The 26,860-nt window shown below is 38.8% G+C and overlaps 1 protein-coding gene across 3 annotated transcripts in view; it reads right to left on the bottom strand.

Annotated features, from left to right (window-relative positions):
• Positions 1-26,860, bottom strand: part of DIS3L2 (DIS3 like 3'-5' exoribonuclease 2) — a 355,877-nt gene that overhangs the window by 156,473 nt on the left and 172,544 nt on the right. For all 3 annotated transcript variants that reach the window (XM_047721343.1, XM_047721346.1, XM_047721345.1), the window contains exon 9: positions 9,564-9,737. In XM_047721343.1, coding sequence (XP_047577299.1) covers positions 9,564-9,737 — 174 coding nt within the window. The remainder of the gene's footprint in view (positions 1-9,563; positions 9,738-26,860) is intronic.

The raw sequence follows: 26,860 nt of genomic DNA, 5'->3' as shown, positions 1-26,860 counted from the left end.
GAACTGCTTAAGGTGTTAAAAACCCACAGGTCTGACATCAGAAGTGAAGGAGTTCTTTACAGGAACCTGCTCAGCTTACTGAAGGCTGATCTTGGGCCGAATTTGGGAAGTTGCATAAGCCATTACTTCTTTGAATACATTTCCAGTCCCATTTGCTCTCTCCTCTCTTTCTGGGCCTCTATTGATACAAATGTTTGCTCTATTGTTATTATCGCATAAATCCTTCTTGCTCAAACTAGGTAAATCCTATTGCTCTATCTTCAAGTTCATTAATTCTAATTCTATCCTATAATCTCTAATCTATTATTGAGTTCTGGATACTTTCTGTTTTATTTTATTTACTTTATTTTATTTATTTTTGGTGATATTTCTTACTTTGATATTTTCCTTCTTTTTAAATTTCTTTGTTGAGATTTTCTATTTTTTTCATTTCTTTCAAGACAATTCATGATTATTTGTTAAAGCATTTTTGCAGAGGTTGCTTTAAAATCCTTATCAGGTAATTGCGACATCTGATTCATCTTGGTATAGGTATCAGCTATATTTTCTCATTCAAATTGTTTTTCCTGGTTCCTGGTATGATGAGTGAATTTTGAATATCCTGTAAACATTTTGGGTATTATACTAGGAGACTCTGGATCCTATATAGCCTTTTTGGGTCTTTGTTTTTGTTTTAGTAAGCAGTCTCCTACTGAGGTGTAGCCCAAGGACAAGGTGAACATGCATGTTCAGCTTCCTATTGAATCCCAATGCTACCAACCGAGCAAAAATGAAACATAGACTCACAGTGCCTTACTGTAGGTAGCAATCCAGGTCTCCCTTCAGCCCTGTTGACATCTTCCTGGTGAAAAAGGGGCACCAATTCCCACTTTCTCACCGATTCCAAGTGTGGGTATAAATGAAGCTCCCTGCTAAGCCCCACTGTCACCAGGAAGGGGAAAAGCGAAAAGCTGGTATGTCTTGTCACTACAGTTCAGGGGCAGAAGCTCAACTCCCTGCTGACACTAGGAGTGGGGAGCAGGTGAGTGCCTCCAACTCCTTGGTTTATGGAGGCAGGAGGTACAGGCCTGGTTCACACTGGGTTCCATTCCAGTGACACAGGGGGTGTGCTGTGGTAACTAGCCCTGACTCATCACATCTCTTTGCTGCCAGGTAGGAATGGTGGCTCCTCTTACCTCTGGGACTCACTGGCCCTATTCCCATGGGACAAGTGGAACACTGCCTATTTTTGCTGGGGGACAGAAACTCAACTCCACCCTTAGCTCTGCCCACACTACCCAAGAGGGGAATCAGAACACAATCTGCTTCTACTGGGTGAGGAACAGAGTCTGCTCCTCACTTGGCCCCACAGGCACTATCCGCAAAGGGAAATTGGCACATGCCTGCTTCCATTGAGAAGGGGAAGGCAGAACAGCTCCTTCCTTAGTTCCACCAACACTACCTGAGCCTGGGAATAAGAGCACCACCAACAGCTTCTGCTGTGCAGAGGCCAGAAGACTAGCCCTGCTCAGACGTCACACCTCCCAAAGCGGAATCAGAGTGTCACCTGCACGTGGCAAGAGGAATCTCTTGGAGATCTTTTTTCCTCTGCCTTTTGTTCATTCCAGGGTGGCATCTTCTACAGCACCCTTTCGGACTATATGGTTGGCAATGAGGAAAACCAGGGGAATCACTGGCATGTTCCTCAAGTCCTGAGACTCCCGTGCAATCTGCCTTCTCTTTTCCACCTTTCCGAATCTTCCTATGCTTGTTTGTTATGTTATGTCCATGTTTTTAGGAAGGAGGAGGGCTGGGAAGAATGGGCATATCAGGAATGGATCCCAGCACTTAGAAACATGTTCTATTCAACCAATTAATACATATTCTGCAAACTCCTACACAAAACGTTGACTTCTTCCTTTTTCTCCCTCCTTTTATCTTATACACATGTATTTACATATACAGTTTATTACATACCAATTACTGAGTTAGATTCGAGAAACAGAAAGACAAGTAAGACCTAACCTTTGTTCTAGAGGGCTTTGCCATCCATCAGGATAGAGTCTCACACAGGGACATTAGAGGACAGTTTGGCAAGTACCAGGAAACAGATGTGAACAAACAGGGAAGGGAAAGGAGAGTGGTGTTGACTAATTCTTCCAGAGTGAGATGGCAAAGGCAGTTAAGATGGGCCCTGGAGAATAGATGAAGGGCAGGGCATGGGCAAGACACACAGCTATGGGAGAATAAAATTGTCTGGGGAAAGATGAGGGGCTGAATCAGGACAGGATACTGTGTAGAAGCTAAGAAACTTATTTCCCTCTTTTACTATTATCAATAAAGCTGGTAATTTCATTTTTTCACTTGCCCTGATATGAGTACCAAGCTACCCAGCATCTCCTAGTCTTAAGAATGATTTGCCCATACAAATATTTACTTCTCATGGATCTCATTTTCAAACCCTGTCTTCCTTGCCCACTCTCCATTACCTTCAGTGGGAAGCTTGTTTCTTTCCCAAAACTTTCTGCTGGAAGTTGCCTTCTTTTATCTCCAGCCCAGGCATTAAAAAGTGTAGAGATGTGAGAGATCAGTAGGACTGGCAGAGTATAGACCTCTGAGAAGCCACTACTCCATGTAAGCATTAGGACCCATTAATCTTTGTTATTGTCTATGAGTTTCTTGTAATTTCATTAACAGTGATTTGGGATTTACAAGAATGGAATAATATTGCCAGTAAGTTTAAAATGACAAGGACATCTTCCTTCTTTAATGCAGAACAATTTAATCTTGCTCTGTTCCAGGTAAGGAAAGAAGGGATTCCCTTGGCAATGAAGAGGTGATATTCAAAGCACAATCCTTGGATTTTCTGTGTGGGCCCACGGGGAGGCACGATCAGTATATCTGTCAGATAAACGTGGCAGATGGTCACCAATGGAATACTACTTCTTTCCAATGCAAGGATAAGATGACTCTGAATAACTCCAAGGGGACATCTCAAAGAGAGTCATATTCCATCACAGCCAGTACATTTTGAAATATTTAGTTGAACAATTTCAACATGTAGTCTAAGGAGCACTAGGTCCATGAGATAATCCAAGAGAAGGAGTTCTAAGAAATATTAACCCACTGTTTTCTAAAAATATTTGGCCACAGAACCCTTTTACTCTATGACGCTCTATTAAAATCCCAAAGGATACATGATCTACCAACACCTTTTGGAAAATCCTAACCTGATCAAATAATCCATTTTGCAAAGGATGAAAGTGCTCTCCCTCTCTCCATCTCCCCAAATTTAATTAATTTGCTCAAGGTCGCCCCACTAGTTCCCAGGAGAGCTAGGACTAACTTCTAGTACTCCTTCAATGCTGCCACACTCCTTTACCAGAGGAACCTTTTCTAAATGGGAATTTAATCATACTGGACTTCCTGATAAACAGCAAGATCATTAGTCACTTAATGTTAGTTATGTTTGAAAGCTTTCCCACAAAAGGGTTGACCTGAGAGAGGTTAGTATTATATGTCTCTCCTTTCAAGCAGCTATTTCAAGGTTGGTTTTACCTGGAATAAAAGGAAATTTCTGTCTGTTTGGAAGAGTTCCATCTTGAAGATATTTCAATATTTCTTGTCACAGCACCCTTTCTGTGCTCGGTATTTTTAGCTCACTGTTTTCTATTTTGGCAGCTGAGAAGCTGCAGTTTGTAATTTTACCTCCAGCTTCATATTTCTTCTTAAAAGTGAATACAATGTCCTGTTTATAATAATAAAATCACTAGTTGGCAGAACGACATTAAATGGAAAAAAAAAAAAAAGAGAGAGAAAGCAATTGGAAAATTTAGAGCAAGCAATTTTAAGTGCCAAGTTTCACATTTGTAATGGTCCGGTGGAGGTCACTGGGCATCCTTTTTATTGAGGGGATAGTGAAGAAATAGATATCCACAAGTTCTCCTGTGAAAAACTATAGACACCACCTCCACTTCAAGGAAGCTCAGGTTTTACTAAAAAGTGATGTGATCCAAACTTCCACAATATTACTAACTATAGGAAAAATATAAAAATCATTTTAGTGTGGTATTTCCCCCCTCCAATATTTAGGTTTTCATTTTCCACCTTAATTGAGCTTTTAAGCTTCGGTTTCCTATTCCAGTTTAGCAACAAAGGAAACAAAATAATAAGAATGAAATTAGAAATAATTGGAGCCTGTCTCAGAAACAACCTTGGGGTTTCTTGGGCTTCTGGTGCAACCCCCTACAAGCAGTTTCCTTGGATCCAGTCTCTTCCTGATCCCCAAAGCCCTGCCGTATTGGTGATGCTTGCTCTTTGCTTTTCTTTAACCTCAGATGCCCTGCTGAAGAGAGCTGCAGGTCTAGGCCATGCAAACAGGGATTCTCCAGAGACTGGAGGTGAAGGTCCAGAAAAATGGTGCTCGCGATCAGAAGGGCCAGATCACCCCTAGGAGTTCACACCAGCCTTCCTTCTTGAAAATTGCTAACCAACCATTTTTCTTTTCAAAATAAACACTATTTCTCTCAACTTCAGTTTGCAAAATATTACCCCAATTCCACTGGACTAAAAAACTGGAATTTTACTGACATAATTGGATTATGAGGTTTAAAGATTGATGGAACTTTTCTATTCCAAATATAATCGTTCAAATACCAAACCTAAATGGGTATGTAGAAGTCCTTACATAGCTAGAGCCAGAGGAACGCTGCAGGGTGCATCGCAGAGTGGCCTAGCAGCAGGGGTCAAGAAGCTATCAAAAGCATAGGAGTTGTGAGCCCTGGTATTGAAGGATCTGGGAGTCTTACAGGAATGTGTCACCTTTTCTGCAGCCACATCCTATCACTAAATGAAGACTGCTTTAGTCCCTCTAGCTCCCTCTATGCCTGCTCACTTTTCAGATACCGGTTCAAACACCAATGCCCTTGGCAGTGGCTCATACTGGTATCATACTGGTATCATCGTGCCATACTTTGCTGTAATTTGTCTCCCTGAGAAAGAATAAAGTCCTAAAGAACAAGAACTGGGCCTTTTTTGTCTCTGTATTTCCAGTAACTAACTTAGAATTTGGCATATATTACATATATCCATATAAAAATAATATGTATAAATAGATGTATATAGGAGAGAAGACAGGAAAAGGAAAAAGACATAGAGGGTTTCATTTAGGAGTTTACAGAATATGTATTAACTTATTCATGTTTTTTAGTGGGTGCTCGGACTCATTCCAAATTCCTGTGACATTCCTAGGAAAGTAATGTTGATAAAAACCTCTTTGAAGGCACTGCACCTCTGAGCAGAAGAAATCACAGTACTACAAACGCTTGTACCAAGCAACTCTCCCCTCCGGCACAATCCTACCCAATTATCGAATCTCCACTACCCATGGATGGTATTCAATTAATATTTGTCAGCTGAAAAACTAAGTGAATCTATCTTAAGACTGAAGAGGAGGAAAAGGTAATCAGATAAAAGACTTCAGCATACCACAGACTTCTCTTTATGTTCATCTTTTATTGTAAAAATTAAGCAGTTAACTGATTACATACATAAATACATAAAAAATTAATCTTGGTACCCTCATAAGGTATATGGGTCAGGAGATAAGTGAAGTGTCCAGACAAAAGCGTCAGTGTTTCAGAACAGAAAGCCAATGACACTTGTGTCCTCATTACTTCCTGTGCTTTCAGCCAACTGTGATCAATGGGATTTGCTCATGCCCCACACATGGATTTATGGAAATTACTTAGTTTCAGCTAAGCTAATCCTTACAAAATAGGCAAGTGGCTAAAAATATTGTTACAAAGATCCACAGACTGAAGATACTACTAAACTAATAATACTAATTCTACTAATACTACTACTAAAACGGCAAAGTTGACATTTCTTCTGCCCCTAATATAAATTCATCACCAGCCACATGTATGATTTCAAAACAATGACTGCCAACCATATGCTACCCAGCAGATCCTTAGAAAAAAATAAAAACACTTAATCTGTTACTTCAAGGTAAAGGTGACATTTTAACAAGAAAAAAAATACTGATTTTTGAACAAAATAAAACAAAAAAACTCAGGTTTTGAAGACAAAATTTTTAAAAAGGGCATTTGAAATGTCATAAACTTGGAGACCTAAAACAGTCTAAGCCTAAGATTGCACTACTGCAAAACTATTCATCTCTATATACTTAAACTCTGTGAGAGAATTTTCTACCTATTTTTTCAAGATGCCAACTGAAGAATAACCAAAGACTATGAATCTATTTTTTTTAACTCTAAAAATATAGCACCTTTTAATTAGTTCAAAAGAACTGACTGACATCATGAAAGATGAAAATTTATTAGCTGGATTGTATTTCTGAATATAATCAGTGAATAGGACTAAAACATGAATATTATGATTTAGTAATTTCAATTATCTTCTTCTGAGGTATCTTTTTTAGTTATGATAACCATTAAATCTAAAACTAAGTATCAAAATATACAGAACTTATAATCAGAACTTTGTGTTTCTATATCACAGGTTGTGAAAGCAAAAATTTTAAAAAAACATGAATTTCAATCACACTGCTCTCATCAAAAGTAAAATTATGAATGTGAACAGTTTACTATACCTTTTTAAAGGAAAGTATCTTCAAAATTTATTTTATTCTCATTTTTCCACTTTTATGTATATTTATAATGTACATAATAAATAAGCAAAGTGGTAAATATGCTTGTGATTTTAAAATAAAGACATAAATGTTATTGGGAATGCATGTTTCAAAAAACTTTAGAGATTACTACTTTAGGTATTGGGAAACAGTTGAAAGATTTTAAGCTAAAGGAGTAAAAGAATTCAGATTTGAATTTTAGCAACATAATCCTAGCGATAATAGGCAATGAAAACGTGTTGGGAGGTTAAAGTGATTAAAAAAAAATCACTGATACTATGCTCATAGCAGTATACTACAGCTCGTCCTATAAGCTCCCTGGATCTGTGAATCCTTGCACAGCACACACAAGCATATTTTAACAGAGGTCTTCTGCAAAGCAAGGCCTCCTGTTCTGTGGTCTAACTCAGAGGCAACTGGGGCCAAAGAAAAAGGCAACGTGGAACCACCCGAGTGGAACTGAGAACACGCTGGGCTGGCGGACCGTTGAAATGCCTTATTATTTATCTGTAGGCTAGGAATCAGGTTAGAAAAGATCAAGCACCTCTCTTTTCTGACAGTCCCATGTATAATTTTTAAAAGATATAAAAGTAATTTTAAAAAATAATTTGGGGGCACCTGGGTGGCTCAGTGGGTTAAAGCCTCTGCTTTCGGCTCAGGTCATGATCCCAGGGTCCTGGGATCGAGCCCCGCATCAGGCTCTCTGCTCAGTAGGGAGCCTGCTTCCCCCTCTCTCTCTGCCTGCCTCTCTGCCTACTTGTGGTCTCTCTCTGTCAAATAAATAAATAAAATCTTTTAAAAAATTTTGAAAAATAGAGCAATTTATAAAATGAAGTGAAATACTGCCCCTCCCTACCTCCTACTCCCCTACCAAGTCTACCCATGATCACGACTGTTGATGTTCGATGTATTTCCTTCCAGACCATTTTCTATGCATATATATTTTTGTATATGCATATATACATATGCATGGGTATATGCTTTTGAACAGTATTTTTATATTCTTTGGCTTTATTAAAAATAGGCTCATATTCACGCTGCTTTGAAACTTGTTTCTTTTACTTGGCAACAGATGACAACCGCCCCTTTAGGACAGTCCACATGGATCTAGTTCCTTTTGGCAGCTGCAGGGAACGCAACCTTGCTGGTATGACAAGGTTATTTAACCATCCCTTTGCTGGGGTGCCTGGGTGGTTCAGACGATTGACATGAATGTCCGACGTTTGCTGTAGGCTCAGGTCATAATCTCAGGGTCATGGGACTGAGTCCCGAGTTGGGCTCTGCGCTCAGCAGGGAGTCTGACGGAGACTCTCCCTTTGCCCCTACCATGCCTGTGTACCCTCTCTCTATCTCTCAAATAAATAAATAAATTTTTTAAAAAAGCCATCCCTTTGTTGAGGGACATGAACAGTGTCACTTTTACAACAGAGCAGCAATGAACATTCTTGTACATCTATCCTTGATGCTTTGAGTAGGATGGGTTTCTGGAAGTCAAGTTTTTGGGTGAAAGGGTAGGTACATTTCAAATGTTGATAGTTACTGCAGAATGACTAGACTGACTTAAACTTCAAACAATGAAGTTCAACCATTCATTCTTACTAGATTTTTTTTTTTTTATAGATTCCGAGGTTTAGGGAAAGACCTCAGCAAATGAGCCCTTCAATTTGTATATGAGAAAATGATGGTTCAGAGAGAGTGGTTTGGGCCCAAGACCCCAAAGCCCCTGATGAGATCACGGACCAGCAGGAGTTCCACGAGTGGTGGTTACTACTGAAAGCCAGGACAGCAACTTGAGTTAAGTGACTGCAAATATAAACGTGTGGTCCATCAGAGCTACTAACAAGAAGGAAAAGCGACTGTCATCTCCTTTTCCTTGCCTACCCTTGGCAAGAAAAGAAAAAAAGGCATTTGTATCTTTAAGGAAAAAGATACAATAGCAAGAGGGAGCAGAGAAGGAGGATTCTCGAACTAGATGGAGTAAGGGGCACCAAGAGCGAAGGAATCATAAGTTCAGCTGCATGAAGTGAGCAAGTGTGGTGGAAAAGACTCTGACATGGGATGACCTTAGCAGAAAACCTTCCACAGCCTCAGTGGGTTGTATGAAAAGTTTCTTGGTTCTAAATATCTCCATGTGGCATCCAAAATGAATGCCAGTACTGAAACCAAATTCTGAAGAGAAATATCAGAAAAGAACTAACATCCCACAATGAAGAAACATCTTCAAAGAAGATGTTGTTATAAAAATACCACAAAAGTACTTTCCAACAAATTCCAGACCTAAAAGTAAAGCTTTAAAATGAAGCTCCAAGCACAGAAGCTTTGAATCCTTTGCTCTGTGCCTGAAGAGGCCCATTTAAAGGAAGGTACTTCTGACCAGATAACATTGTTGTTATTCCATCAGACCTAAGGGGACATAACAATGAGAAAAAGAGATGGCAACTGTTACCTTCTGAAATTAGAATGGTCAAGAACAAATGGGAGCAGGCTTTTTCTATAAAGGGCCACAGGGCCCTTTCCAGGCCATATGGTCTCTGTTGCAATTATTCAACCCTAATGCTGTAGTGCACAAAGACAGCCATAAACAAAATATAACCAAATAAGCATGGCTGTGTTCCAATACAATTTAATGGATACTGAAATTTGAATTTCATATAATTTTCATGAAAGATTATTTTGTTTTGATTTTTTTTCAGTCATTTAGAAATACAAAAACCATGCTTAGCTCATAGGCTATTCATAAATAGGCAGTGGGCTGGATTTAGCGTGTGGGCCATACTTTGCCCACCTCTGGTACAGAGCACTTAAGTCTCAACTGAACTGAATTTGAAAGTTGGTAGAAAGATGGAAACATCTGAGGCCCATCCCTAAGAAAGCGAAGTTAGAAGACAGAAAGGTAGAAACATGTTGTTCTTAAAGAGTTTCAGACATTTACCTTAAATCTCTTCTCTTGCTGAATTCCTCTGGTGGGACTGTCCAGGGCAGGCCTTGAGGGAGACAGTCTAGAACTTCGGAAGAGAAATCAGAGAAATCCACACCATACTCTGTTAGTATTCCTTCTGTTTCAGGCTCAATTTCACCAGCCTGACCAAGGCTCTTAGCCAGCTGCCTGTGAACAGGACAGAGAGCAACAAGTATGTCAGTGAATAAATAGACCATAGGCATCCGTTTCCTCTCTAAAAGTGAGGGTAGTAAGCAAATCTTCAAAACCTCCTGTCCTTCCCCCAGCAGAACATCATCACCAGTGAATGGAGGCTGAGGGGTAAGCAGAAGAGACAATGATACTCTTATCCTGTTAGATCCCTAACTACAGGATAATTTTAACTTTCTTCAGGAACTCTGATATGGGGAGTTGGGCCAGATGGCCTCTCTTGGGCTTCCTGCAATTGTTTTTCTTGAAAAAGTCAAATTGAGGGGCACCTGGGTGGCTCAGAGGGTTAATGCCTCTGCCTTCGGCTCAGGACATGATCTCAGGGTCCTGGGATCAAGCCCTGCATTGGGCTCTCTGTTCAGCGGGGAGCCTGCTCCCCCCACCCCGTCCCCGCCTGCCTCTCTGCCTGCTTGTGATCTCTGTCAAATAAATGAATAAAATCTTTAAAAAAAGTCAAATTGATATTATTAAAAGATTTTGTCAATCCCTTCTCTTACAAACACCTTTAGAGACAATTCTGATTAGCCCAGTTTGCTATTAAATCATTAGTTTCACAGTGCCTATACCTTTTTTTAAAAAAAGATTTTATTTATTTATTTAATAGAGAGAGAGATCACAAGTAGGCAGAGAGGCAGGCAGAGAGAGAGGGGGGAAGCTGGCTCCCCGCTGAGCAGAGAGCCCAATGCGGTGCCTTGATCCCAGGACCCCGAGATTGCCACCTGAGCCGAAGGCAGAGGCTTAACCCACTGAGCCACCCAGGCGTCCCACAGCACCTATATCTCAAGTCACACTCACTAGATTAGATCAGACACTTATATTTTTCCACAATTCTAATTTTTACCTTAATATTTTAAACTATTTTATCTGAACACACTACTAATATATTTTCACTGTAAGAAGTTAGAAAATACAGAAATGCATCATGAAGAAAATTAAAATTAATAGCAATCTGCTCACTTGGCAAACTGCCATTCACATTTTGGGGTGTTGGTCCATTAAAAGTAAGTTGCTCCATTAGAAATAAATGACTGCATTTAACAGAATAGCTCTGATGCTCTGAGTAGGGTTCCATCTTTTAGAAGGCAACTATACCTCTTCATCTATGGGTCATCTATAAATATACCAAAATTGATTGTGCTCAATTCTAGTAAGTCCTGGCATACCACATTTAGGACATAAGTCGAAGTTCTGTGTAGAATACAGATAGGCAGCAGGAAATATGACATTCTTCCTGAAAGGGGTTTAGCTCAGGCATTAGGGTTTTCTCTGGAGCCATTCGATTTCTCTGAAGAAGATTGTGTTTCCTATGTAAGGGTAGATGCCTGGCTACCAGAGTTCTTAGGTGCACCATGGTAGAGGGAGACTGGGGATGCAGTTGCCTCATGGGCAGACTTCTAACAAATTCCCATCTTCAGCCTTGCTACTGGAACAAGGCAGTAGTGGCAACAGGGCTGGCCCCACCTCTCATATGCCAGCCACGAGAAACCAGCCCAGAGTGGACACATACACCTACCCATAAGTTCCGTAGCCTATGGGGTTCCTGTGGGCTCCTCACATACAACATGGGCTCAGACTGAGTGTCATTTTCCCAGAAAGCATTATCAAAAAGCCAAAAGCAACAAAAATATATGGGGAAACATATACAGAAAGCTGCCATGAAGATCCATACATATTTGGAAATTAAACTAACAGGAGGCTAAATGAGAAATAAAAAGAGAATCAGACATATTTCAAACTGAATAAAACACAATATATCAATATTTGTGAGAAGCAGCTAAAGCATCGCTTTGAGGGAAATTCTGCTCTAAATAAATGTAATGCTCATGTTAGAAAAGAAGAAATGTCTCAAATTAGTGATCTAAAGCTTCTATCTTAAAAAATTGAAAAAAGAAGAGCAAATTAGATTTCAAGTAAGCAGAAGGAAGAAAATAATAAATAAGAATTAAGGGACAGAAAATGAATAGCCATAAAGAAAACCAATAAAATCAAAAGCTGATTCTTTGAAAAGAAAATAAAATAGAAAAGTTTCTAGTGAGGCTAATCAAGAAAAACAAGGAAAGACCCAAATTACCAATATCAGGAATGAGACAGGACACATCATTATAGATCCTACAAGCATTAAAAGGATAATAAGGGAATTATAAATGACTTTAAGGCAATACATTCAATATCTGGGATCAAATGGATAAATTCCCTGAAAGACACACTGCCTAAGATTATTCAAGCTGAAACCAATACGTGAATATTCTGTTTAAAACACTGAATTCACAGTATAAAAACCTTCTCACAAAGAAAACTCCAGGCCCAGATAGCTTCACTGGTAAATGCCACCAAGTATTTAAGAAAAGAATTAATACCAATTATATACAAACTCTTTCAGAATAGAGAAGAGGATGGAACACTTTCCAACTAGGCTCATGAAGTCACCATTAACTTGATACCAAAATCAGAGAAAGGGTGTATGAGATCAATATCCCTCATGAACACATTCTTAAGCTACTTATGTAAGATTAACACACAGAATTCACCCTTGAACAATATGGGGTTGAATTGTGTGGGTCCACTTATATGCAGATTTTTAAAAATAAATACAGTATAGTAATATAAATATATTTTCCTTTCCTTATGATTTACTTAATAACATTTTCTTTTCTCTAGCTTATTTTATTGAAGGAATAGAGTCTATAATACATATAACATACAAAGTACATGTTAACTGACTGCTTATGTCATTGGTAAGGCTTCCAATCAACAGGGGACTATTGCTAGGCAAATTCTGGGGCAATTAAAAGTTAAACAGATTTTCTACTGTGCAAGAGGTCAGTGCATTGTTCAAGGGTCAACTGTATATATATTAAGAAAAGATAATACACCATGACCAAGTAAAGATTTAAAGATTGGTCCAGCATTCAAAAATCAATCAATATAATTCATCCTATTAGCAAACAATGAGAAAAACATGCAATCATTTTGATAGATGCAGAAAAGCATTGGACAAAATTCAACATCCACTCATGATCAAAACTCTCAACAAAAGAGTAATGAATAGGAACAACCTCAATTTGATTAGTGGCACCCAGGAAAACCCTAGCGCTAATACCACAACTTAACAGTGAAAACCTAAATGCTTTCCTCCAGACCAGGAAGAAGACAAGGGTGTTAACGCTCACCAATACTATTAAACATGGGGTTGGAGGTCCTAGTAAGTATCATAAAGCAAGAAAATGAAAGAAAAGCCATACATATTGAAAAAGAAGACTTCTACATTGCGTAAGTGGGCCAAAGGACTACAGTTTCCATTGCAGAAGTGACTAGCCTCCTACATAATTCCAGGCTTTTAAAGAACACCCCTCTCACTCTATGAAAACCAATAGCTGGCACCCTGTGTATGACTTAGACTCTGCCTCAACTCATGACTTTGAATGTGGAGAGAATGACACAAAAACAAGAGGCGCTCAGGATTCATTCATGGCAGCTAGAGTGGTTTGTAGTGATAGCTGGTAGAAACAATGTCTAGTGGCAATGTTGATCTGTAAGAGCAGTGGTAGAAGCCGTTGGCATTGTGGCCAAACTAATTCTGATAAAAGATGATGGCTGGGTTTCTCGTCCTTGCCTCTCCAGATTTGCCTTGGTTCCTATCTACATTGTTTTTAAACATCCGAGACTCTTACTGTTTCTGTGAGTCCTTCAATATCCTCCTGATAAACTCCTTTTGCAACCAGAGTTAGTTTCTCTTATTTGAAATCAAGAAGCTAGACAGGGAGCTCTTGGCTGGCTCAGCTGGTAGGGAAGCAACTGTTGATTTCAGAGTTGTGAGTTTAAGCCCCACATTGAGTGCAGAGCTTACTTTCTTTAAAAAAAAAAAAAAAAAAAAAAAAAAAGGTGCACCTGGGTGGCTCAGTTGGTTAAGCACCTGCCTTTGGCTCAGGTCATGATCCTGGAGTCCCAGGATTGGAGTCCCAGGATTGAGTTTCATGTTGGGCTCCCTCTCCCTCTGCCTCCAGCTCTGCCTAGTTATGTGCTCATGCTCTCTCTATCAAATAAATAATAAATAAAATCTTTTTTTAAAAAAGTCCAGACAGTTCAAAGACTCAAGTCTCATTAATTTTCAAAATGATAATTTTTGAAATGACTATATTATTACCTGTGTTCACTAGAATGAAGTTTTTCCATTGAAGATTTAAGGAACCTGTTGTTACTGCCTCTGAGGTCTGAAGGACATTTTGGAAATAAATGGAACCTGAGTTATTTCCAACCCATCTATTATTTTCATAGCTTCCCAAGGTTCTGTTTCCTACATTCATCTTCTAATACCTATGTCTTTAACTGTCTGGGTTCTTGGTTCAAAGTACAAGAAACTAACTGGTTAAAAAAGGAATTTACTGAAAAGATATCAAACAGCTCACAGGAAAGTGAGATGCCTAGAGAACCTGAAAGAGGGATGGAAAAAAAGAATTACATGCTCAGTCTCTAAATTCCTGATTCCAGGCTAAGCTGAAAACTCAGGGACTTCCTATATGCATCAAATATGTATTTTGAATCTCTTGCAGCTGACAGGATAAGCTGAGGGGTGGGGGGGAGTTCAAAGGGCAATAAATCATCACATCATTGAATTCAGGATCTCACTAAATCTCTGATGTGAAAAGTGGAGGTACTAATCAGAAAGAATAAGACTCAGAGAACCAGACTCTCTTTCTCTCTCTCTACACACACACACACACACACACTCTCTCTCTCTCTCTCTCTCTCTCTCTACTATATAGGAGGATGCAGAAAGGTCTGAGGACCTTGAATGCCTAGTTCCAACTGACCTTCCATTGTCATGAATCCTAAGTGGACTATGATAGGGTTATATCCATTCTACGGGTGGTCTCTGAAAAAAAGAAACTTCCACCCTGAGAGCAGAACTTCAAGCAATAGATCCATGGTTTACTTTGGCTGAAGAAACATGGCCTGATGGGCAATTGCTATAAGTTTAGCCAGACGGATAGGGACCTGAAAGAAAGATTGGAGTACTGGTGACAAGGATGTCTGGGGAAGAGACATGTGCATGAAATGGGTCTACTGAAATGAGCCCAGAGGATGACTCCTTGTGCTCAGCAAAGGACTTCCACCGTGGAGGTAGGATGATCTGTCCAGAGAATGTCAACCAACCTCCCTCCCCAACCACCACTGTGCTTGCTCACTGGGACTACGAACAAAGTACAAAGTAGCAGGAACCTAGCTCCGTGGCATGAACCTCCTCTCACTAATAATGACTTGATGACCACACCTGCAGGATGCCAGCTTGCTGGCAGCAGCAACCAGCTCTGAGCCTCTGACTCAGAGCCAGTCAGCACCGACTTGATAGCAGACTGAACTTGCTGAGCCCATCTATGATGCAGAGGGCAATCATTTCTCTCCATTAAAAGAAACATTAACTCTGGGTTGGGGTTTGCTACCTTCATTTGCTCCACCTGCCTTGCTTACAGAAACACAATCCATAGATGTACCAAATTATCTTTTAAGCTATTATGTTATATTACTCAACACCATAATTGAGGATTTCATCTTATAGAAGTAGCAAAGCCCACTGAATTCTCTGATTAGAATGGTGTAATATTGTACCAATGAACTAAACTGGGAGGCAACACATTTTAAGGTTGGAGGGCTATCCTCTAGGATACAAAGTTGCTCTTAATATCCTAAAGCTGAGCATATGGTCTGGGAACCAAGAGCGCAAGGGAGGAGTTGGGCCTTTCAATATCATATTTAAGACCAACTTACAATAATACTCACCACTACAACTGAGAGATTTTAATATCTCTGGAGATATAGTCATGATTCTTCTGAATTAGAAGCTAAGACTCCAAGAATCCCAACTGATATAACAAGGCACAAAGTATACTGCCCATTTCCTAAAAAAAACATATTTGCAATTCAAGCCAGCTGAGGGATGACTCAGAAGTAAAAGATTCAAAAGTGGTAAGAAATAATATAGAGAGATTAATCGTAGATTATGTTGAGACATGAAATTACCAATATATAACCATTTTTTACCTGTAAAACAAAACTTCATAAGATTCTCCCCTACAGTACTTAAAAATCACATAAAATAATTAATTATACATAAAATCAAATAGCATCCATAGTTTCTGGGAGAAGTATACACAATGACGTAGATCATATAGAGGTTTTAGAGAATGAAACTACCATGAAAAGAAACATATTCTTCTATGTGGTGATAGCATCAATACCAGTTTTTGTAAGGTAGACTTAAAGCACACTGGCCGCCCTATTCTTACTTGGTGACATTAGAGTGGCCCAAAATGATGATCTTATGCCTGAAGTAGAAAAGGGCCTAAACATTGGAACAAAAGGCATTTTACAATATTCAACTTTTAAAACAAAATACTAAAATCTGGGAAGACCTCATAACTTAAAGATGGAAAGGCAACATTCTGGGCATTCTATTAAACAAGAAAACACTGAATGTTAAAAGGAAGAAAGAAACAAAGAAAAGAAATTGCAGAAGGATAAAAAAAATACCCTGTAAGTATGTGGCTACAGAAATTACTATCTTGACCAAAGATATTCATGAGGCTATATCACCACTATAAGGAAAGAACTCGAAGTAAAGATGCAGGTGCAGAATAAAAAAAAAAAATTTAATTTCACAAAGGAAATAAAAACTAGTGCTTCAGACCTAGAAAATAAGTAGAAAAAAAAAATAAACCCACTACAAAAATGAAGGTCATACAGGAGGTAACTAATGAAGAACTGACTGAAAAAAAATAAAGGTTCATCAAGATATAGCTTGACAGAAGTTGAGAGAATTGAAATTGAAAAGTAAAAAGAATTTTTAAGAGATTATAGAGAAAACAGACAGATATGAAAGGCAGATGAAAGAGATCCAACATTAGCACAACTGGTATTCCTGAAGGAAGGAACTAGATACATGGAATAGAAAACATTTCAAAGATACTAAGACAACTTTCCTGAAATAAAAGAAATTTTATACTCTAAGAAAGGGCATATATGCCATGTCTCAGGAAATCTAATACAGAAAAACACCACTGAAACACAGTCTAGTGACATTACTGGATTTTGAAGATGAAGGATTTCTAAATACAAGAAGGAATGAACAGAATACAGTTTTCATAAACCTTTTCTGAAAAACTACTAGATGAAGAACTATGGCCTCCCAGAGATGGAGAAATTTCTCCAAAAAAGACACCTAGTGCTGAGTCCTGAATCCACCTCTGTGGGGAAGGGAAGGTGAGAAGGAAGGATGACAAAAGTAGGCAGGTGAAGATGGACCTAATATTAATTGTCTAAACAAGTCATATCAGTTATTGAATGGACCTTTACTGAAATTTAAGGAAAAAAAACTCTTTTATTTTATTGGTGCTTTTTGTTCCAGCACAAATTTTCACTAGGCTATATTCTGAATCCAAAGAATCTTGCTTTGTTTACTAAAATTACAATATGGCTCATAAAAACAAAATTATATTTTGGTTATGACTTCCAAATGTCATCAATGACTCCAAGTTTCTATTAGTAGTAATTAACATTTATTTTACTAAGTTCCAGAGAATATTTCTCAAGTACCTTATTTAAATAAATTTATTATAGATTTTCATTGGCGATACAATTGAGCACAGCCTGCAGCAGACAAAAATCTAACAGGTCAGCGTGCTGAAAGAGCTTAGGCATTTTGGGCTTTAGATGTCCCAGAAAGACTCTCATGCTGTCTCTTTACTCATAAATTCTGCCATCTGCCATTACCCTAAAAATCAGAATACCCTGGGATCTAAACAAAAACAAAACCTACCAGGGAACGGACTCATACATTGTCTGTCTTACGGAAGGGTTTGCTTTCATTTAAAAAAATTTTTTTATTATGTTATGTTAGTCACCATACAGTCCATCACTGGTTTTTGATGTGGTGTTCCATGATTCGCTGTTTATGTATAATACTCAGAGCTCCATGCAATAGGTGACCTCCTTAATACCCATCACCAGGCTAACCCATCCCCTAACCCCTTTCCTCTAAACCCTCAGTTGCTTTCATTTTCTTAATTTTGGTGTAAGTTTTCCTTAAGATGAATACTGAAAGTAATTTTCTCTTTCATATGTTATAGTTCAAATATTATAGCTTTCTAAGTTTCTGTCTTCTCATCATTATCATAAAAGATGGCTGCTTCCTTTTGGACAGCTACAATTCAATGTTGCATCAAAATATCTGGCTAATTCTCTTAAAGACCATATATCAGCCTACTCCGCATTAAAATATGTCTTTCAAAAATAACTTTGAAGTTCACAGCCAAGAGATCTTAAGGAGACATGACAATGGCTAAATGTATAGGTATCCTGGAACAGAAAAAGGACATTCAATTCTTAAAAATCAAGGATTTCTGAAAAAAAGTATGGACCTCAGTTAATAATTTTTAAAATTCATTAAACATTAAAGTTAATAACATTAAAGTTAATTAGCTGTAACAAATGTACTATACTAATATATTAATAATAGGGGAAACTAGGTCTGGGGTATATAAGAAATCTCTGTACTATCTTAACAATTTTTCTATGAATCTAAAAATGTTCTAAAAATAAAGTGAATTATGGAGGGCACATATTACATGGAGCACTGGGAGTGGTGCATAAACAATGAATGCTGGAACACTGAAAAGAAATAAAATAAAATAAGATGGAAAAAAAATGAATCAAAGGAGTAAAAGAAATAATCTAGATTTCACTAAAAGGTAAATGATAAACTGAATCATAGCATTTTTGTTCATTTGTTTATTATTCACTTCAGAAAAATAACTGGAAAATGTAGCATCATAAAAATACTGACATAAAACAAAAACACGAAATGTTCAAAAGTATAATATAATTTAACTATGTAAAAACATTTATGAAAAGTTTGAAGGGGAACAGCTAAAAACGGTGTTCGTTATTTTAGAAAGGATGATGAGTGACTTTTTTCCCATTTTCTAAACTTCCTATAATATTGTAACATTTTTTAATTAAAAATACATAGAAGCATTTATTATAATCCAATAAAAACCTGTGATGCCCAGTACTGGTTGCCCGCCCAACATTAATCCCCCCCTTCCTCCTTTCTACAGGAAACCTAACCTTTTTCATATGGGGGTTTCATTTCATTTTCAACTCCAGAGGTAGATCTTCACTATTCTATTAAAATCAGGGTATGGGTCCCCTGGAGACTATGATCAATATCATGGTTGGTGGATAGGCTTTTCCCCTTCCTTGCTGGATGTGATTAAGAAAGCATGTAGTTTGACCGTACTGGCTGCCGCGTTCACTACCATAGAGATTCTACTACTAGATCACTGAAGACAGCCAAGGCCAACATCCTTAAGTCACTGAGTCCTGGAACCTGCAAAACCTCTGTATTTCCACCTATGCAAAATATTATGTTCCCTTATTTAAATTTATATCACTTTGGGTCAGAGTTTTCCATCACATGGTGTCAAAAGCATCCTAACTAATATAAAATACTTAAAAATATCTTCTGTGAGAAGCAAGCTTCTCTTTCCCATCCTTCACTCTGCAATAAAAAAATGTAACACTCTTATTACCAAAAATAAAATCTCAGCACCGCTCACATCATATATCTTGCAAGTATCTACTACACATTGACAAGATACTATTGGTTCCAGAGCATAAAAATACTGTAAGTAGCTCCTTCCTTATTTCTTATTCTTCTTCCTTATTTCTATCTTAAAGGCACTCCCTTTATGGCTTCCATATTGAAGTAGGCCCACAAAACGTACCACGTTCATTTCACCTTCATGGAATATAGCAGCAAGGCCAGGAAGTCATCCTGTCCTCCAGAGTAGATCTCTCTCCTCAGTGCTATCACTGTCCTTTGGTTTTATGTCCTTTCTGGCCCATGCTACTTTCTAGCTGTGTCATAGTGCTTTAGGTACATCTCCTCTTCTCTACCAACAGATGAAGAGGATCATCCTAAAGAAAAGAAACATTATTTCCGTATCTTACACTGACACTTGTTCATCTTAGGTGCCCAAAACATGATGGTGTAGTGAATAAATGAACTAAATGCTTTTGGGCCTGGAAAAAGGGTGTACAATTCCTCCTTGAAACTCCAAAGGAAAATTAAGAAAATTGAAGATAGTAAAAACAAACAAATAAAACCCAAAGACATGTATTTAGGTATCTAGATCCTTTGAAAACTAGTTGCCACATTAGCAAAATTACTAATATTAGCATTTCAAAAATATCAGGAAAAAAAAGGCCTGCTACTATCGCTTTCATTCAAAATTGAACTTTCATCACTTATCAGTGGAGAAAATATCTTCTCTTCAATTGTGAGTTGCCAGTTTAGGAAGATAAGAAAAAGAAATAAAAGTTATAGGGATTAGAATGGAAGAAATAAATTTGTTGTTACTTACCAATGATGTGGTTTTCCACATGGAAAATCTAAAGAAAACTCTGTCCAAAGTATTAAAATTAATAAGGGCATTTAGTGGGTGCCTGGGTGGCTCAGTGGGTTAAAGCCTCTGCCTTCGGCTTAGGTCGTGAGACCCGCCTCAGGCTCTCTGCTCGGCAGGGAGCCTGCTTCCTCCTCTCTCTCTGCCTGACTTTCTGCCTACTGGTGACCTCTCTCTGTCAAATAAATAAATAAAATCTTTAAAAAAAAAAAATAAGGGCATTTAGCAAGATGGCTGGATACAGGATTAATATACAAAAGTTCATTGTAATTCTATATGCCAGTGTCAAAAAGTTAGAAAATGCAACTTAAAATGCCTGTTCTTCATAAGTTAACATTAGTAACATGAAAAAACAAGTCATAAACTGCAGAGAGGATATTTTCCCTACCAGTAACTGCTAAAAAGATTACTTCCTAGAATACTTTTTTAACTCAAAAAAAAAATCAAGTAAAACAGCCCCCCAAAAAAATGAATGTTAAAATGAGGGGGTGAAAGTTAAAGCAGAAACAGAATAACTGGGAACCTTAAAAAAACTTCCTCCAAATCTAATAATTATAAGGGGAAAACAGTTAAGTTAGGAATTCTGGCAGGTACTTCCTCAGCCAAGTGATCAAGGTTAACATCACCAGTAATACAAAGTGACATCATGTACTTCCTGATATGACGCATATTGCCTCTGTGGTATCCTTCCCAATAATTCCTAATCTGAATCTAATCATGAGAGAATGTTAGACAAAACCAAGTTGAGAAACATTTTCAAAATCACTGACCAGCACTCCTCGAAAGTGCCAAGGTCATGAAAGACAAGGCTGGCAAATTGTCACAAACTGGAACAACTACAATGTGACAACTAACTGAAATGTAGGACTCCGGACCAGTTTCTCAAATAAAAAGAGGATATTAGCGGAAAAACTTGTAAGATCTGAATAAGTTCTATACCTTTACTTAATAGTATCATATCAAAGTTAATCTCTTGGTTTTCATAAATATTCTATGGTAATGTAAGATGTTAACATAAGGAGCGGCCGGCTAAAGGTATATAGGAAGTCTCTGTATCGTTTTGCAATTTCTGAAAATTTACCTAAACAAAAACTTGACTGTGAAATAAAATGTAAAAGATATGAAGACATTTTCTAGAAAACATAATGACCATAAATATATGAAAAGATGCTTGATCTCATTAGTAATTGGGAAAATATAAACTATGGTCACAAGATACTATTTTACACCCACTTGAATGGCAAAAATGGAAGAGTCTAACTATACCCAGTGTTGCTAAGAATGTGAAGCTACAGAAGCTCTTACATACTACCAGTAGGACTAAAAACAGGCGCAGCCAGCCACTGTGCAAAGTGGTTTGGCTATAAAGTTGTAAAGCTTGGGGCGCCTGGGTGGCTCAGTGGGTTAAGCCTCTGCCTTCGGCTCAGGTCATGATCTCAGGGTCCTGGGATTGAGCCTCACATCGAGCCCCGCATCGGGCTCTCTGCTCAGTGGGGAGCCTGCCTCCTCCTCTCTCTCTCTCTCTGCCTGCCTCTCTGTCTACTTATGATCTCTCTCTGTTAAGTAAATAAATAAAATCTTAAAAAGAAAAGTTGTAAAGCTTAACATGCACATATGTGTGACGCATTAATTTTTCCCTTAAGTAGAGTCTAGAGAAACTTTAGTTAGTAAGCTCTGGAATGTTCATAGGAGCATTATTTCTAACAGCAAAACCTTAGTTCAACCCAAATATCCATCTAGATAAATAAATTGTGGTATATTTCAGGAGATGGAAATATTATGAATTAAAATGAATGAAAAATATAAATAATAAGATATATATTTTAGAAGCAATGTTAAATGAAAAAAGCAAGTCACAGAAGAATATATGTAGCACGGTATTCTTTGTAAGGTTGAAAACAAGCAAAACTAATACTTTCAGGGATAATAAATACAGGTAAAGTATAAAGAAAAACACGTTTTGATTAGCATGTTTGAGAAAGTGGTTACCTCCTGGGGAAAAACTAGTGGTCAGGCTAGAGAGGAACACAGGGCGCTTTAACAATATTGAGATCTAATTCTTAATCTGGGTGGTGAGTTCGTGGGTTGGTTTTATTATCAATATTCAAAAATTACATAAGTGTTACACATACACTTTTATCTGAGAAACATGTTTCGCAATGAATGTTAGCAAATATTTAAAAAACAGTGTTTTAGACAAATATACATCAAACCCTTAATAGTGATTATTTCTGGGGTGAAATTCTAGAAGTTTTTTTACTTTCAGCAGTACCTGTTTTAAAGAATTTTAATAGTAAATATATAATATGTATTCCAAAAAAGTTAAATTTTTTTTCTAATTTTGATAATACAATAAATAGTTTTGAGATAAAGAGCTTTCCTCATCAGAGTAATTTGTAATGATTACCACCTCTATATTTCTCACTCACCAGAGTTCCTCCACAAACACTGTTCCCATTCACAATAAATGACATTACAACTGGGTCCTACTGTAGAATCAATGGGAACAGTGATGAAACAACATTCCTAACTTCTTGTAGTTAATAGGTAGGGGTTGTGTGTATGTGCATACATATGTATGTATGTTTGTGTGCTTATAAATATTTTATATGAATATGCATTAGGTCCAAGTAATATACAAGTGAAAAACTTATTGAGGGAAGCGACCAGCTATAGATACAAGAAGTGATTATAAGAAAGTCCCTCAGGGGCCTGGGTGGCTCAGTGGGTTAAGCCTCTGCCTTCAGCTGGATCATGATCTCAGGGTCCTGGGATCGAGCCCCGCATCGGGCTCTCTGCTCAGCGGTGAGCCTGCTTCCCTTCCTCTCTCTGCCTCCTTGTGATCTCTGTCTGTCAAATAAATAAATAAAATCTTAAAAAAAAAGAAAAAGAAAAAAAAAGAAAGTCCCTCAAGTTGGCCTCTTTGCCTTAAGAAAACAGAACACTTAACAGTCAACATTAGTGTTCTCAACCATCCATCCTCCTGTTTGCACCACATATTCTTACAAAGTTTTAGCCTTAAAAAAAAAAAAAAAAAAAAAAAAAGTTTTAGCCTTAAAATGAGGCCATCCATAGGAGGACAGACATACATTCTTGTAGTGATTAGCACTCAAATAAATGCTCTCATGCATACTGGTCCATGCTGGAAACTGCATGTGAACAGCTGCAGTGGTATCAGACCCTGGAGAAGCTGCATGGGGAGGACAATCCATCACCAACTGCTCCTGGGGCCCAGAAGTTGTGTTAACAACATACAGCAAAGAATAAGTGTGGCAAATACAACATGTCTTTGGCTGTATATGTTATATATTATTTTCTATAATGAGGAGGACAGAACATGTTATGTTCCCTCTTTCTGCCTCATTATCATAACCTAGTAGGAAGCGGCAAGTAAGGAATGGGGATGTCAGGGAAAGTGGGCAGATCAGTGAAAAACAGCAGCATGTGGAAAAGAAAAAAGGCTCAACGATACTGCACGATTTTAGGGAAGGCCCTGAAGACTGAGGCAGAAGAGCCAAATGTCGATGTGAAGGGAGCAAAAAGGAGGACGAAAGCCTTTAAGGAGCGTAAGAGAAGGCTGATGGTAGCTCGGGTCTCTCATACTTTGAGATAGCATTTTCAAGAAGATGCACGAGAATTTGCGGATGAAGCTGACAGCCAGGGAGGAAGTGTTCATGACTGCCCACAGCACAAGGGAAAGAACGGTTTGGTAACCGAAGCCTGGCTCAGGACCATTCTCCTCCATCCCTCTGATTTTTGCTCTGCTGTGACCAGAATGCTCTCAATGTTGAAGATGGAGCTTTTCCCAAAGCTGATCCTTAGAGGCCACCAGGTGGAGCCCAACAGTCACAAAAAAAGAGCCCCCTCCTCAGCCTGATTTGCTGTTTGTCTATCAGCCAGTGAAAGCCATACCCTCTGAAAAGGACTTATAAAGTCTAAGTTTCTTATAACTCAGCCTCTTCTACAGAAAAGTCTTCAGATAAGGGACATACTCTTGATAAGATGGAATATTCCTTTTGCAAAGAGGGAAAGAGTGGAGAGAGCTATTTTTCAATTTGCTAATCTTATAGGCTATGCCTCAATAAAACTCATTTTCTCCTGTCTGTTTTTTCTACCAACCTAGTTACTATCTCATTTTCCTACTAAATACTACTTAATATAATTTAATGACCACCTCCCCAATTCATAACTACCTCGTAAGAAATTCAGCATCTACCAAAACTGAATGGCACGGTAAAAGTACAGTATTTGCTTCCATCAGTCAGTAAATTTTTCTAATGGTCTGATAACTGGCATCTGACAGGTCAAAGCTGGGAGATGAAGATACCAGAACACACAACACTCCCCACCCCCACACCGACCAACCACTTCCTCCTCCACCACAAGCCTCATCAATCAGAACTTCCCTTCCCTTCATCTCATCCAGTCACTCTCTCCAGTGGAAGCTGTTCTCCTTTGCTCTCATTAAAATGAGCAGCACTGTGACCCCTTGTCTATTCCTCATTTCAACAGTCTCCCACTGAGCCTAGACAATCCCATGTTCAACTCAAAATCTCCCCATCCTGCTACACTTGCACTGGCCTACTTATTTTTCCTCCTCCCCATCCCTTAAAGCTACCAAAGTTTGCTAGAGTAAATACTATGTCTATCTGCTCCAGGTCAATTCACATTATGTATCTTCAGTTAGTCTCAAGTGTTGCCAACACACACTACCATGTTCCCTACAGTAGCTCCTATAAAACTTTTCCATTTTCTTCGAGAATTATCCTTCAATATTCAAGAAGAAACCATGACAAATCTAGGAGAAAGTGACTACGATCTCTCCATGCTCGTGACATCCTGGAAGGGGAAGGCTGTGACTGTACGCTGTACTTTAGGATGGCAGATTTCACAAAGGTCTCAGAAAATATAGGCATGAATTCCACTGTAAGAGTTTCTAAAGATTTTTTATTTATTTATTTGACAGAGAGATCATAAGCAGGCAGAGAGGCAGGCAGAGAAAGGAGGAAGCAGGCTCCCTGCTGAGCAGAGAGCCCGATGCGGGGCTCGATCCCAGGACTCTGAGATCATGACCTGAGCCGAAGGCAGTGGCTTAACCCACTGAGCCACCCAGGCGCCCCATGAAAGCACTGTAAGAGTTTCTAAAGGGAAACGTGATTTAAGAGGGTTGGGAAGCTCTTAAAACCATAAATCTGATTACATAATTACAAGTCATTCCAGCGAGGAAGTCAATGTGGCTTTTTAAGTATCCCGGACAAGAGCTTTATACTAAACAGAAGTACTAAATATGTTGTATGTATAACAAACAGTAGTGATCCCTAAAAGCCAGCAAGGGTTCATTAAAAACAGATTACCTTTAGGTTCCTGCTGGCATTACAGGACTAAGAGTCACGCAAATGTGGCAGATAGGATGTACAGAGGTAAGAAGGCTGAACTGAGATCTCTCATGACAGTGCTAAGAACAAGATGAAAACTTTCTAACAACCAAAGGTCTCCGGGACTGTAGTAGTCTTTGGTCTCCCCTTAGTGGGAGGCACCAAAGTGCCACTAAGGCTGCCAGAGAAGCAAAGTTTCCGTGGAAGGGGACACCAAGATGGATGGCCTCCTTAAAGCCATCTAACCAGGCAGCAAACGTTCACTGAGTATCCACGTCCTAAAGGAACTCACGGCCAAGTAGATGACTTGTACAAGCAATTACAAGGCAAACAGGCCAGAGCTACGATAATGGTAGTATTACAAACTATGGGAGCACCCTGGAGGGGGACTCAGGGAACATTTTTCAAGTGGACAAGGGAGTTAAGTTTAAAAGTTGGGTATTTCACAAAACAAACAGCAGGGAGAAGAGAAACCCAAGGCTGGGAAAGCAAGCATAGTGCGCAAACGTCTGGAGCTATGAACACACAGAGTCAGCTTGGGAAGTGGCAAACGAGGCATAAGAGAAGGGAAAGGTAGGAGCTGAGGCCGCTCACAGTGCATCAGGATGAAACGCCATCGTGTCTCCCTAACACTCAAGTCAGAGGCCTGCAAGTTCACCCGAGGTTCTGTCCTTCTCATTCATGCCCCATTTCTAATTGGTCATCATCTCTGGGAGAATTCACCTTCCTCATCCTCCCTGAATCTTTTCATTCCTTTTGCTTCCTTCACTGCAATTCATTTACTTCAGATTCTCCCCATCTCCTCTGTGCTAATACAATAGCCCGTTATGACTGTTTGCTTTCAGTCCCGTCCCCTCCTGTTCACTCCGGACTCTCCGTCCAAGTGATCTTTCAGCAAAGAGGCTTCCGTTCTCCCAGAAACAATCCTGGATTTCTCCCTTCACCCATGCCCTCTGGACTTACAGAAAACTACTTTATTCCTATGGAAGAACTTACAACATTCTGCTTCGTACTACAGTTAGAGTAAAGAGGCCATTCAATCTGTCTGCTTTATCCATGCTCGTTCCCAGAGACTCAAATCCCACAGTCCCTGCTGACCAGGCAGTGGACCGTGCAACCTTGGACCACTGCTTCTGGTAAAAATTACTGACCAGGGCAAATAACTGTCTCAGGCTAGACCAGTAAGATTTTCTACCCTAGAATTTCTGTATCATGACCTAGACTTCAGTGTGTCACCTGCAGGGGA

This window comes from Lutra lutra, chromosome 3, assembly GCF_902655055.1.
Source record: "Lutra lutra chromosome 3, mLutLut1.2, whole genome shotgun sequence".
Taxonomy (NCBI): Eukaryota; Metazoa; Chordata; class Mammalia; order Carnivora; family Mustelidae; genus Lutra; species Lutra lutra.
The sequence above is the reverse complement of the archived record's forward strand: the minus strand, read 5'-3'. Positions and strand labels throughout refer to the sequence as shown.